Source organism: Mustela erminea, chromosome 5 (genome assembly GCF_009829155.1).
Source record: "Mustela erminea isolate mMusErm1 chromosome 5, mMusErm1.Pri, whole genome shotgun sequence".
In the NCBI taxonomy this organism is placed as follows: Eukaryota; Metazoa; Chordata; class Mammalia; order Carnivora; family Mustelidae; genus Mustela; species Mustela erminea.
Genome location: NC_045618.1, coordinates 134107813 through 134120888, shown reverse-complemented (window position 1 = coordinate 134120888; position 13076 = coordinate 134107813). Strand labels below are relative to the sequence as shown.

The 13076-nt window shown below is 44.9% G+C and overlaps 1 protein-coding gene across 4 annotated transcripts in view; it reads right to left on the bottom strand.

The window, feature by feature from the left end:
* Positions 1-13076, bottom strand: part of DPF3 (double PHD fingers 3) — a 258847-nt gene that overhangs the window by 153120 nt on the left and 92651 nt on the right. For all 4 annotated transcript variants that reach the window (XR_004286165.1, XM_032345049.1, XM_032345048.1 and 1 more), the window contains exon 2: positions 4284-4444. Coding sequence is in view for 3 of the 4 variants with exons in the window: in XM_032345049.1 (XP_032200940.1) it covers positions 4284-4444 (161 nt within the window). In the remaining variant the exon portion in view is untranslated. The remainder of the gene's footprint in view (positions 1-4283; positions 4445-13076) is intronic.

Sequence of the window (13076 nt, the reverse complement as noted above, 5' to 3'; positions counted from 1 at the left end):
CCACAATAGCCAAACTATGGAAAGAACCTAGTTGTCCATCAATAGATGAATGGATAAAGAAGATGTGGTATATATATACAATGGAATATTATGCAGCCATCAAAAGAAACAAAATCTTGTCATTTGCAATGACATGGATGGGACTAGAGGGTATTATGCTAAACAAAATAAGTCAGTCAGAGAAAACAATTATCATATAATCTCTGTTAAGAGGAATTTGAGAGGCAGAGCAGGGGGTCATGGGGGGTGGGGAGGGAATGAAACAATTTGGGATTGGGAGGGAGACAAACCATAAGAGACTCTTAATCTCTGGAAACAAACTGAGGGTTGCGGAGGGGTGGGAGGAGAGGGAGAGGGTGGCTGGGGTATGCATATTGGGGAGGGTATGTGCTATGTATGGTGGGTGCTGTGAATTGTGTAAGACTGATGATTCACAGACCTGCACCCCTGAAGGAAATAATACATTATATATTAATTTAAAAAAATTTGCTAGTAGAGTCCCAGAAGAATAAGGGAAAGAGAGTGGGGTTAAACACATATTCAAAAAAATAATAGCTGAAGTGTTCCTAAATTTGGCAAAAGATATAAACCTACAGATTTCAGAGGCTTAGTAAATCCCCAAAAGGGTAAACTCAAACAAATCCACACCAAAACACATCAAAATTAAATTTTTGAGAACTAAAGACAAAGTCTTGAAAGCAGTGATAAAGAAATGACAACCCACTTATAAAGCAAAAGAATTTGAATAACAGCAAATGTCTCAACACAAACCTCATCGCATGCCAAAAGGAAATGCAAAACATTTTTCAAATGCTAAAAATAAAAGGACTAGTAACCCAGAATTTTATATCCAGCAAAAATATCCTTCTGGAACAAAGGGAAATAATCAAGTCATTCTCAGAAGAGGGAAAATTTAAGATAACTTGTTACCAATAGATCTACTTTAAAAAAATGGCTAAAGAAAGTACTTAATCAGAAAGGAATTATGAGAGAAGGCACCTTGGAACACCAGGAAGGAAGAACGAATGATTAAAGAGTAAAAATGTGAGTAAATACAATTGACATTTTCTTAAGTATTCTAAGTTAACAGTTTGATAATTAAAGCAAAAATTCTGTCTGCCAAGGTTTTCAGTGTGTGTAGAGGAAATGTTTAAGACACTGTAAAATTATTGAAATGATGAGAGGGGCAGGTGAGTATGATTATAAAGGGGTAGTATGAGGGAGATCTTTGCGGTGATGGAATAGTTTTTATCTTGATTATAAAGGTGGCTCCACAAATCTCTGCGTGTAACGAAATGGCATTGAACAATGCACACACGTTTACCAATATCAAATTTTCTGGTTTCCAGATTGTGTTATGATTACATAAGATGTATCCATTGAGGGAAACTGGGTGGAGGATATGGGGGAATCCATCTGCCATGTATCCATAGTACACAGAACATATGTACTATGTTTGCAACATCCTGTGGATCTACAATTATTCAAAATAAAAACTAATTTTAAAAAGACAAAAAAAATTTTTTAAAAAGGAATACCTAATAAGTAAAAGCAAAATGAAACAAATCCAACTGTGCATTCAGTTAGTGGCACAACCACTCAGAAGAACTCTTTCGAGTGACCTTAAAACACCGTAATTGGACTCTACATCCTTAATGGGCAATATATTAAGGACAAAAGGAATTACAAAAAGGAGGAGGAGGAGAAGAAACCATTTTCAGTAATTTTATCATTGGAAGTCTCATTTTCTTCTGATACTCTGGTGTGTATGTTGTGGGATAAAACAAATAAGTAATTATGTTAGCATCATTAAGAGCCAGGATTTTTTCAGTGTGGGAGAAAGGAGACAGACAATTAAGAGACTTAAGTAAAAACTGTGTAAAACTGAAATGAATGGGAAATAGAGGTGTATTTTCTCTTTTCAGAAAAGAAATCATATTTTTTAGATCTGCTCCCTAAAAAGTCCTAGAAATAGCAACCAACCCAGGAACAGTAAGCACCACCAGATTATGGTCTTTAAATAACATTTCCTACAAAAAGGCCAGAGGATTTTTTAGAGAAATAGCGGGTTCCAGGTCTGGGCAGGAAGTGTATGAGATGAGCCTAAAACCTCCATCTTAATATTAGGATAGCAAGGTAGTTATCTGAAACGACTGGTATTCTTTCAAAACACCAAACCTGGCCCAAACCCTACTGGCCAAAGATGGGACAATAGAAGCATCAATATGAGTAATAGCTACAATGGATTAAAATGTATCCGGTGTGTTTTAATCTGTAAATCCATGCAGGTACTCAACAAAATAATAACTTTATTGATCACCTTTGGTGAATACTAGGGAACCAACTCATTATTTTGAAAACTGGTAAATACAGTATTTACAAAGTCAAATTATGGAAGCAGCCCAAATGTCCATGGATAGATGAATGGGTACAGAGGAAGTAGTATATATATACAATGGAATATTATTCAGCCATAAAAAGAATGATATCTTAGCATTTGTAACAACATGGATGGAGCTAGAGAGTACAATACTAAGTTAAAATAAGGCAGTCAGAGAAAGACAAATAATGACCTCATTAACATGTGGAATTTAATAATCGAAACAAATAAGCAAAGAAAAAAAGAGAGAGAAACAAACCAAAAAACAGACTCTTAACTACAGAGAACAAACTGATGGTTAACAGAGGGGAGGTAGGGTGGGGTGTGAAATAGGGAATAGGGGTTAAAGAGTACACTTATCAGGATGAACACTAAAATAAAATAGACTGATAAATAAAGAGGCAAAATTATTTATCCCACCTTTCATAGGGGAACTATACCTCACAATAACCAAAATTTTAATGAGGAGATGCTTCTCTTTATAGGTTACAGAGCTAATAAATGAAAAAATAGTGACAGCCCTTGAATTGAATGTTACCTTTTTGCAGCCCTTAATTGAATAAAGGATCTAGGCAACTATCAACGAAGGCTGCTAACATCAGTAACAGAGAGATAACCAGGCAACATGAGCCTCATGATGCAAGTAAACACCACCACTTAGGAGTTGTTCCTGCGCCCCCCCCCCAAAAAAATTGCACTTGAATCTGCTTGGGTCTCTAGTCCTAAATACCAGCTCACAGGAATAACACCATAGGGATGCAATCAGAAAACCCAGACTCTGGGAAACCCTACAGTGCAAACAACCCAGTTTCTTCCACAAATAACAGGCAAGGGGGTGAGAGACAGATACACACACACACACACACACCAAGACCTACAGACTTAAAATGGCTTCAGAAATACATCAGCCATTTAACAATGTAGGGATCCTACTTGGATTCTGATTTCAGCTACTGGGGGAAATAAATGTTGAACAAATATTTGATTCAATTAATGTCTTATTATTAACTTGGAGCTTTGGTAGTTATTGTGGATGCATACTGAAAAACTTACAGATGAAATAATTTGTTGCTTTGGATTACCTCAAAATAACCAAGGGTCAAGGAGGGACATGGAAGGTGAGTATAAGAAGACTGGCCATGAGTGGATCATTGTTGACACCAGATTAGTACATGGACACTCATTTTACTATTCTCTCCACTTTTGTATGGGTTTGGAATTTTTCATAATAGAAAAAAAATTTTAAATACACCCATAAACAGCCAGAAAACTGCATCCCTTTAGCTGCCTCCCTAATCTCCACCCACTGGTCTTTATTCTGTTCTCTGGCACCTAGAAGACTAGTGTCATAATAATAATAGTAATATCTACAATTCCAGCCAGCATTTTTGGAACACATACTGTGCACAAACTCCTATGTCTTTTAGGAATATCTCCATTTAATCCTGATAAAGAAAAAAAAAAATTCTGATAAAGTCCTGAAATAAATACTATTATTATTCCCATTTTCCAGGTGAGGAACCTGAAGGAGAGAGGTTGGATGATGGAGCCAATCGTCAAACCCAGATCTGACCGCGGATTTCCGGTTTATAACCATTCAGCGAAGCAAGGGCGAAAGACAAAGACAGCTGTCGCGTCCTCGGTCTTCCCTTTTGGGGGCTAAATCCTGAGTTCTTTCACTCTGCCGCTGCCTCCTCCACCAAGTGGCTTCGCTGCCTCACACCATCCCTGAACCTCGTGCCAAGAGCTAGAAAAGTGCCTGAGTTTCCAGAGAGTACCCCAGGCGCGCGGAACAGCCTGCCCATCCCCAGCCACACCGCGGCGATTCCCGGGGGACGTCGGGTCTTCCTCCATCCAGACTGGAAGCCAGAACATGCTCCCGTGCCAGGCTGGCGTGGCTCACCTGGGCCGCGGTGCCTCTTCTCCATCCAGATGTAGCAGTTGTTCTGGGCCACCCCGGTCTGCGAGTCCAGGAAGGGGAGGCGCACGCTGCGCTCTGCGCAGAGCCGCGAGTTGTAGCTGCGGCAGTGCTCGATGGCTTCCTTGTAGAACTGGTCCCCGAGCCTGCCCAGGAGAGGGAGAGAGGAGGACTGAGGCCAGGGGAAAATGGAAACACACCCAGAGGGAAACCGATGTTACCCACCTACCTCCCTGGGGACATTAGAGAGTTATGAAGACCCACGCGACTCAGACCGAGAGCCTTGCCAAGGGGCAGAATCCAGGCTGGTGTCAGGTCTCAACCAGGTTCTATTTCCCATACCAGATCCACCAGGGAATTTCGAATCCCCTTTAACAAAGAGCCTAGGGCCCCTAGATAAACCACCCGGACAAGGGACAAGTCCCTGTTCCAGGAAGTATGAAGTGCCGCTCCAGAATAGAAGGTTCTGGAACAGTCTTCCACCTGGGTTTACCGGGAGCTCAGGCTTCTAGAGTCCCCTCATTCACATCCTCCCTTAGCCACACTTTGTTCTCAGTAATTGCCAGCAAAGGCACTCTAAAATGAACCCAAAACACCAGCATAGACGCATGGCTTTCCAATACAATAGAAGAGAAACAACCATATAAACACAGACAAGAAAGACTGAGGAAACATCCCATAAAAGCAGAGCTGTTATGGTGAAAGGAGGTGACTAAACCACACGCTTAAAAAAAAAAAAAAAAAAAAAACTTTCTAACTGAAAACAAAGGGAGCATTTGTAATAATAGTTGAATTTTGAATTCAAGATAATTTAATTCCTGGGGTCTAAAACACGAAGAGAAAGACCTTTCTGGTTTGTTGGAGTGGTGATGAGATTAAGCACAGTAAATCTTAGGTTCTCGAATCTTGGGTATCCTTGGACATGTGGTGATGCCACTAATTTTAAGATAGGCTCCTTTTCAAAGACCAAAAATATAACATTGATAAAACTGATTGAATGTAAAGGAAAAAAATGAGAGAGATCAAATACCTAACAAATAAAAGACAGGCACATGCTGGAGGTTAATAAATGTCTCCAAGAAATACAAATGTAATACCATAACCTCTGCCAGTAGACTTGCACTTCTTTGTGGGGAGCTGGGGGGGGGGGGGTAGGAAGGGGAGGAGCCACAGGGATTGCTGGGCCAGAGAGGAGAATCAAGTAGCTCATTTTGAAGTGATTATGAGTGTCCTTTTGTTTTGGTTCTATGTAGATTTGAAGAAGCCAAAACCAGGGTGAGAGAGTCACTACGTTAAAAATAATGTATTCCTAGGGGCACCTGGGTGGTTCAATGGGTTAAGCCTCTGCCTTTGGTTCCGGTCATGATCTTAGGGTGCTGGGATCGAGTCCCGCATCGGGCTCTCTGCTCAGCGGGGAGCCTGCTTCCCTCCCTCTCTCTGCCTGCCTCTCTGCCTACTAGTGATCTCTCTCTCTGTCAAATAAATAAATAAAATCTTTATAAAAAATTTATTTCTTAAACAAAATAGTTAGAGAACTAAAGAAAGCAAAATTTGAGAGGAATTTTTCTATACTCTTAAAAAAAAAAAATCAGGTCAGAGTCTACCTAAGAGTTTAAACAAATTTCTTATTCTGGGAGGATACAACCATGAAAGCTACTGAGGCATCTTTTGGAAATTACTTATTGACATACCTCTTTAAAAAAAGAAAAAAAGTGCCCCTTGCTCCTTTTCCCTCTCTGAACATCTTCAGCCTCACGAGGAAGGCATAACGTGCTCAGAAAGTATCCTAGCAGTTGCAAAACCAAACCGTAATCAAATTATAATAGCCACACAGCTGGAAATGAATTGGGGGGATGGAAGCCCATTAAAATGCTATAAAACGGAACATGAGCTGATGTAATCAAAGATGGTAACAAGGATCATGAGATTGATCAAAAATAAAGAACCATTTCCTACAAAGCATTCACATCTGGGTCCCACCAGCTTCAGTGCCTCCACCGATAACGCGACATAGCTCAGCGCGACAGAACTTTCCCAGACAGTTTCAGCCCAGCCAAGATGACACACAGCCCCATCCGGGGTGTCCTGCGTGCTCCAGCTCCTTCACGAAACAGCGACCAGCCGTGCCACGTTGATGAGAACTGACAAGAACACATAACAGAGAGGTGTCCAATGTGAGAAACAGTCATCGGGTTTCCCACGATGTTTTTGGCAGATGGCCAAAATAGATTTAACTCTTCTAATCCCAGAAATTATGCTGAAGGAGAATCTATAAGCCAAGCAAATGGCATCCTAGAACTCAGGGACTGGAAAGAAGGTTTCCATCTTCAAAACAAACTCTGGAAGCCGGGATCAAGGAAAACAACAGCGGGATCTCAAATTGGACTTTTCCTGAGACCCTCCTATGGGTCTTTGGGACCATTGGCTTCCAATGGTCCCAAAGAGAGGAACAAGAAAGGGAAGCTGCTGAAAATGAAAAGTGAGTTTGACCAAGTTGGTGCCCCACACCAAATGGAATGAGAAAGTCAAACAAAGTGGTACACTGGGCGAAAATTAATTTCATCTTAAATACTTTCCACTTTCCATAACATGCAATGTTATGAGTAACAGGCGTGCTGGGGGGCAAATGTGTATTTTTAAACGTAATCTTTGTGTGAACGATACCTCTCTTACATAAACAGAGAAACCCTTCTCCAGACTGGAACAACTGTATTAAAGATTGAACCTGCAAAAATGTGACATCCAACACCCTCCCTGCCCCTGTCTCCAGGGAAGTCACTTTTAAACAGACCAGGCATTGGCAGCGACTCGGAAACAAAAGTTTAAAGCCTTTTTCAAGATACAAGAGGAGAAAAGAGACTTCAGCCTTTTTGATAAATTCAAGCAGCACCTCTCCAAAAGTTAATTAGCCAAAATCTTCACAGGGCTTGTTCTGTTCTGTAGAAGAAAATCGATGGCCAGGTCTTCCTAACCTGTGGAAAGCAATTTAAACAGGAGAGAGGACAAATGTCCTTTTCAGTATGGGATATCTTTAAAAAAAAAAAAAAAATCCCACAGTGATAGGGTCCCACAGGTGACATCTGCATTCAAGTTGCAAGGGGCAGAGAGAGCGGGGAAAGGCTGGCAGTGAATGACTCATTTTGTGGAGCAGAGACCAGCATGCCCCAAGCTGGGTCAGGCATCACCAGCATGCCCCAGCCTCAGCCATCACCTGTCTGCATCAAACCAACGGGGCTGGGTTACCACGGGATGATAGATGTCTTGGGCTGGAAGAAGCTGGCACAAGGCAGAGTACAATGATGTTCTCATCAACAGCCTAGCTCAGGCTACCCACGGCCGCGATCAGAAGCAGAAAAGGCACAGGGGAACAAATTGCGGGGCTCTCTGCCAGAGCAGGAGCCCACCCCACCCCACGTCCTGTGGCCTGGCGCAGCGCTGGCTGTCCTGTGCCGGGGGCACCGTGAGGGGTGAGATCCCTCAGCGATCAAATCTGGAGTAAGAAAGCCATAGTTCTTAGAGTTTTCCACGGACCCTCCTTGAGCATATCTGTGGAAAAAGGGAACCAAAGAGGATTTGAACGGGTATAAATAAGACTTCTCTGAAATGACTGCCAACTGGGCTCCCGATGTGCTTTTCAGAGCCCATCCCAGGCTCTGCAAGACCCTCTGCTCCTTTCTCTTCCTCATGCTTCTACCTCTCTCTCTTAACACCTCATCTGTTCTCTTCAATTCCATATCCACTGCCCTGAGCTGGTTCTCTGGTCCCACCCTCCCGCCCAGACATCTGGGGCTCCTCCCTCTTCCCCTTCCCTCTGGTCCTGTGTTCTGACCCCAAAACAGGTGTCCTGCCATAGCCCAAACATGTGTCCAGAAGCAAATTCCTCACATCCTGCCAGAAGCCTGCTCCCTCCCCAAAGTCTCCATTCTTCTGCTGGGGTGGGGGCAGGGAGACCCACGAGAACACTGCTCCTGTATCTCCCCAGCAAGGTGTCCTTGACCCTTCCCTTTCCTTCATCCCATCTGGCATTGGAGTCTTTGATTTCTTAGTCTTTGATTTCTCTCCATCCCTACTGCATAGCCACCAGTCAGTCCCCCTTTGACTGTAAAAACAGGACCTTGGCCCATCATTGCTATTTGTGCACATAAACAGAGATAAGCAGAGATAACAAGAAGCCCTAGCCTGTGGCAGGCTCTCTGGCCCCTCCTTCCCCACCATGGGCCCCTCCTCTTCACTGTGGGCACCTGGATTTCCTGCTGTCTCACCCAGCTGCCCACCCTTCCACCACCGCCCACAAACGCACATTAAGTCTCATCGAACCCAATATGCTAACTTCCTCCTGTATACATTTAAATACATTTAACTCTAACTGCAGTGTGGAAAGCCGTCTCCCATTGATGCCGCACTTTATGATAACCTAGCTAGTGGGGGGCAATATTTGGCCAGGCAGAAGAAGCTTTCCATTTTCTTCACAGTGACATTGTTCCTAGAGCTGCCCTTCAAAGAAAGCCAGGTGGGGAATTTGCTGTGGACTGAATTGTTTCGTCTGAAATTCATGCATTGAAGCCCTAACGCCCCCCCATCAAAGTTCTTGTATTTGGAGATGGGCCTTTGGGAGGTAATTAGTTCATGAGGATAGAGCCCTTATGATGGGATTGGTGCCCCTATAAGAAGAGACAAGAAAGGGACGCCTGGGTGGCTCAGTTGGTTAAGCATCTGCCTTCAGCTCGGGTCATGATTCGGGGGTCCTGGGATGGAGTCCCGCATCAGGCTCCCTGCTCATCGGAGAGCCTGCTTCTCCTTCTCCCTCTGCCTGCTGCTCTGCTTACTTGTGCTGTCTCTCTGTTGAATAAATACATAAAATCTTAAAAAAAAAAAAAAAAAAAGATGAGAAAATGACCAGCCTCTCTCATTCTCTCTCTCTCTCTCTCTCTCCCTCTCTCTCCCATGTGAGCACACAGCAAGAAGGCAGCCATCTACAAGCCAAGAAGTTTCTCACCAGAACAAGACCATGCTGGCACCCTAATCATGGGCTTCCCAGCCTCCAGACATAAATATCTGGAGAAGTAAAGGAATCTCTGGTGTTTAAGCCATTTGATCTCTGGTATTCTGTCACAGCAGCCCAAGCTAAAGCGGTGTTTCTGATATTTAAAAGAGGAAAGGCCTCTAGAGGATGGTGGAACACGATGCTAGTCCCCTTCTTCCCTCATTCTGTCTTCTTCCAACAAAGATGGCAACAGTCTTCATGAGGTCAATTTCAATTCCATGTCATGCTTAATGTCGGTCTTCTTTCCAAGATTATAAACCCTGAGGGCAGAGACCACATCTGCAGGGCCACCGCACACAGCCACCAGAATTTGCACTAAAACCATACAGGTGCTCCAGTGACCCTGTAAGCCTGGCCTTTTTCCTGACTTATCCCCTGCCGTCAGCACAGAGCCCAGCACACCGATGAACTGCATTCAACAACAACTCCTACACATACAGTAGGTGCTTCCACTTGGACAGTCTTCAGTTTGTTGCACGTATAGGTTATAGATTGGTGATTTAGACTGCATGGAGGCCTAGTCACAACTTGTAAAAAAAAAAAAAAAATCGAGAAAATGCCTGCAACCATCCCGTTCAGTCCTCAACACCCGGCTCCTGGGTTACTGCAGCAGTCCCCTGACGGTAATCACGACAGCTCTTCTACCCATCCTGACAAAAAGAAATCTCCCTGGAGCCCAGTTTTTAGTCTTTCACGCCTCAGGATGGAAGCCAAGATGGCTCCCACTGGTGCCCAATTTCCTCTGGAGGCTGACAGCGCCCTTGGAGAGCCAAGGGATTGGGGTGGAACAGAAAGAACAGAGACGTGGGATCAGGCAGATCTGAGCCCAGCAAAAGGCTGACTAGTTACACAACCCCCCCGGGGCCAGTTACTTACCCTCCCCAAGCTTCAGCTCTGCTTCCCACAACCCCTACTTCAGGTCTGTGAGAGAATTAAATGACAAGGAACCTCTGGCACACAGAGGGAAATCCCTTTCATCAACAGTGGCTCCTTTCTCCTCCCCTCAGAGAGGAGCATTTCTGCCCGTCTGGGCACGCCATCTGCTTCAGCTAGTTGACCCCCTCCGCACGACACACACCCCACACCCCACACCCCACCCTCACTGACGCAGTGTCTTTGAGGCCGGGGGACGTCAACCCAAACATCTGTCCCAAGACCTGAGGCGGCAGGGTGGCTGAGGTCAAGCGTAAGGCATCAAGGAGAGCTGAAGAGCTGTTGCATGATCAGGAGTTCAAAGCCTGCCGGAGTACAGAGCCAGCCCCTGGCTTGTCTGCGGCTCTATCCCCACGCCCAACACAGAGCTTGCCATGTTGGGTTGAACAATGAATGAATGAATGAATCTTCATGTGACCTTCCTGCATAGATGAATCAGACAGTCCTACCCCTGGACCCCAACCATATATGTTATCCAGGTTCTTCTTCCCACCTGAAACTCTTGCCTCTTGCCCCTGGCCTGGCTAATCTTAACCTGTTCAAGGGCTGGCTGAAAGCCTGCCTCTTCCGGGACACCCCTGCAGCTACCCCTGCCCATAAGTGTTTTCTCTCTGCCCTCTCAGAGCTCCCTGATTGTCTCAGTTGTGTTTGGCCAGTCTCTACCATCCTCCTTCTCTCTCCCCACCCAACTAGAACTGAGGAATCCTGAAGACAGGAACTAAGAGCTCTATATTTCCATGTTACCCTACCAACCCCAGTGCTGGGATATAGAAGCACGTGATAAATACTGATTACGTGATTGCAACGTCAGGCCATCCTAATGGAAGCTTCCCAGCCGAGATGCTTGGGATGATGTCTCCCCACATGCAGATGAGGTAACCCTGAAGTCATCCAGCTTTTCCAGAGTGCAAGCTTGGCTGATTGAAAACGGATGTCCTGCCAGCTCCCATCTCCCTGAATGCTCCCTAGCATCTTAAAGAAATCCCTTCAGCTCTCAAGATTTTCATTTCTCCATCTACAAAATTCATGGCACTCTGCAAGACACAGAATGCATATTCCCCCTTCTCTGAACTTTTTGAGAAGCTCACTGAATACCGTGCTGTCATCAGACCACTTTGGGGAAGGGGGGACTAGCTCTTCCTCTGCTGATACAGGAAATGCGCCTTCGGTGCTTATCCAGAACGGCAACCCCCACTCTCCAGGAGAATGGTCTAGGGAGTAGCTCTCCAACTTTGGTTTGTGTCAGGATCGGTGAGGGCAGGGGAGGCTATGACATTCTGCTTCCGCTGGTCTGGCGTGTAATCCAGACATCTGGGTTTCTGACAGACCCCCCAGTGATTCTGAGACATAGGAGACTCACTGACCTAAGGATGGCTCCCCAACCTCCAAGGCAAGGAGAAGAACAAGAGGGCCTTGTGATGCTCTTTTGGCCACGTTCTCATGGCAGAGCAGGACAGCCCAGTTAACTGACTTTAGCTCAGCTGGGTTTGTTCCTGAAATTTTTTTTTTCCTGGCAGCTGGCATGGACAAAGCAACACTAACCTATAGCAGACTAGTCCCACAGAAATCCTCACCCCTCACAAAACATCCAAGAGGCCGGCTGAATGCAAATTTATGGAGGAGATGGTGACTTTCTTTGAGTCACTCTGGCAATAACTCTGACCTTCATAACGTCACAGGAAAGGCACCTTGGGGAGAAGGGTATCGCCTTGCAAAAGCCAAGTCCGATGAAGAATCTGAACCTAAAACTCCCATCATGACTTAAATGCCATGCAGTCTGATGTTCAGGCCTGCTAGACCCAATAAATCCCTTTTCCAGCATCTACCCTGGTGAAGACTTTTCAGGGACTTATTATGCAAAGCTGCCTAAGCAAGACGGAATTTATGTTGAACCTGGCCGTGATTTCTGAGCTGCCACTGGGCGTTCTGATGACATACGCAACTCAGGGTTGAAGTCAAGGGGCTGCCAAGGACAAGAGACTGGAGGCAGGAGGGAAAAAGGATGATTCCTTCCAGTAAATAATGGGGGGGGGGGCGGTCAGGAAAGGGGGATGCTCTGGGGAGGAAGAAGACTGTAGCTTTTCTGGTAGCCAAGGTTTGCCTTTTAAACGGCATCCAGACGTGACAAAATAAATCTCTCTTCTGGAGCCTGAAGAATGTGTAGAATGCAACCAACTTTCAAAAGTGGGGAAAAAAAAAAAAAGACTGCTTTATCTTAGGGTAACACATACCTAGAAAGAAAGAAAACACATACCCATCACAGAAACTTCATTGATTGAGGGAGGATTTTTACTTTCCCCCATTCCTAGATTGAGTCCTCTCTCATACCCCCAGAGAAGAGCCAGGCACCAGTATGTTGTCCCCTGGGTGTGCTTCTCCAGGAGAAGCGGACGATTGATTAGAGACAATTCTTGGACAAACATATCCTCAGACCCCCATCTTTGCGGCTAGAATACAAGGGCCTCAAGGCTACCCTCCCCGATACAGAGAATATTGGCCTGGCATTTAAAGCACAGCCACAAAGAACACACCCTCTGTAGTCAATTCTCAACGCAGCAGTCCAAGTGATCTTTTTAAAATGGAAATCAGATCATGACATTCTCCTCCTTAAATCCCTCCAAAAGCTTTCACTGCAATCAAAGTAAAATCTAAACTCCTTCCCATCGCTATGGGCTCCCACACTGTCCAGCCGTGCCCACCTTTTCTACTTCTCCTTGTCCCTGCTCCCGCCCTTGCCTGCTCAACTCCATCCTTACTGTGCTTCTCTCTGCCCTGCGAATATACCAAAATCATCCCACCTC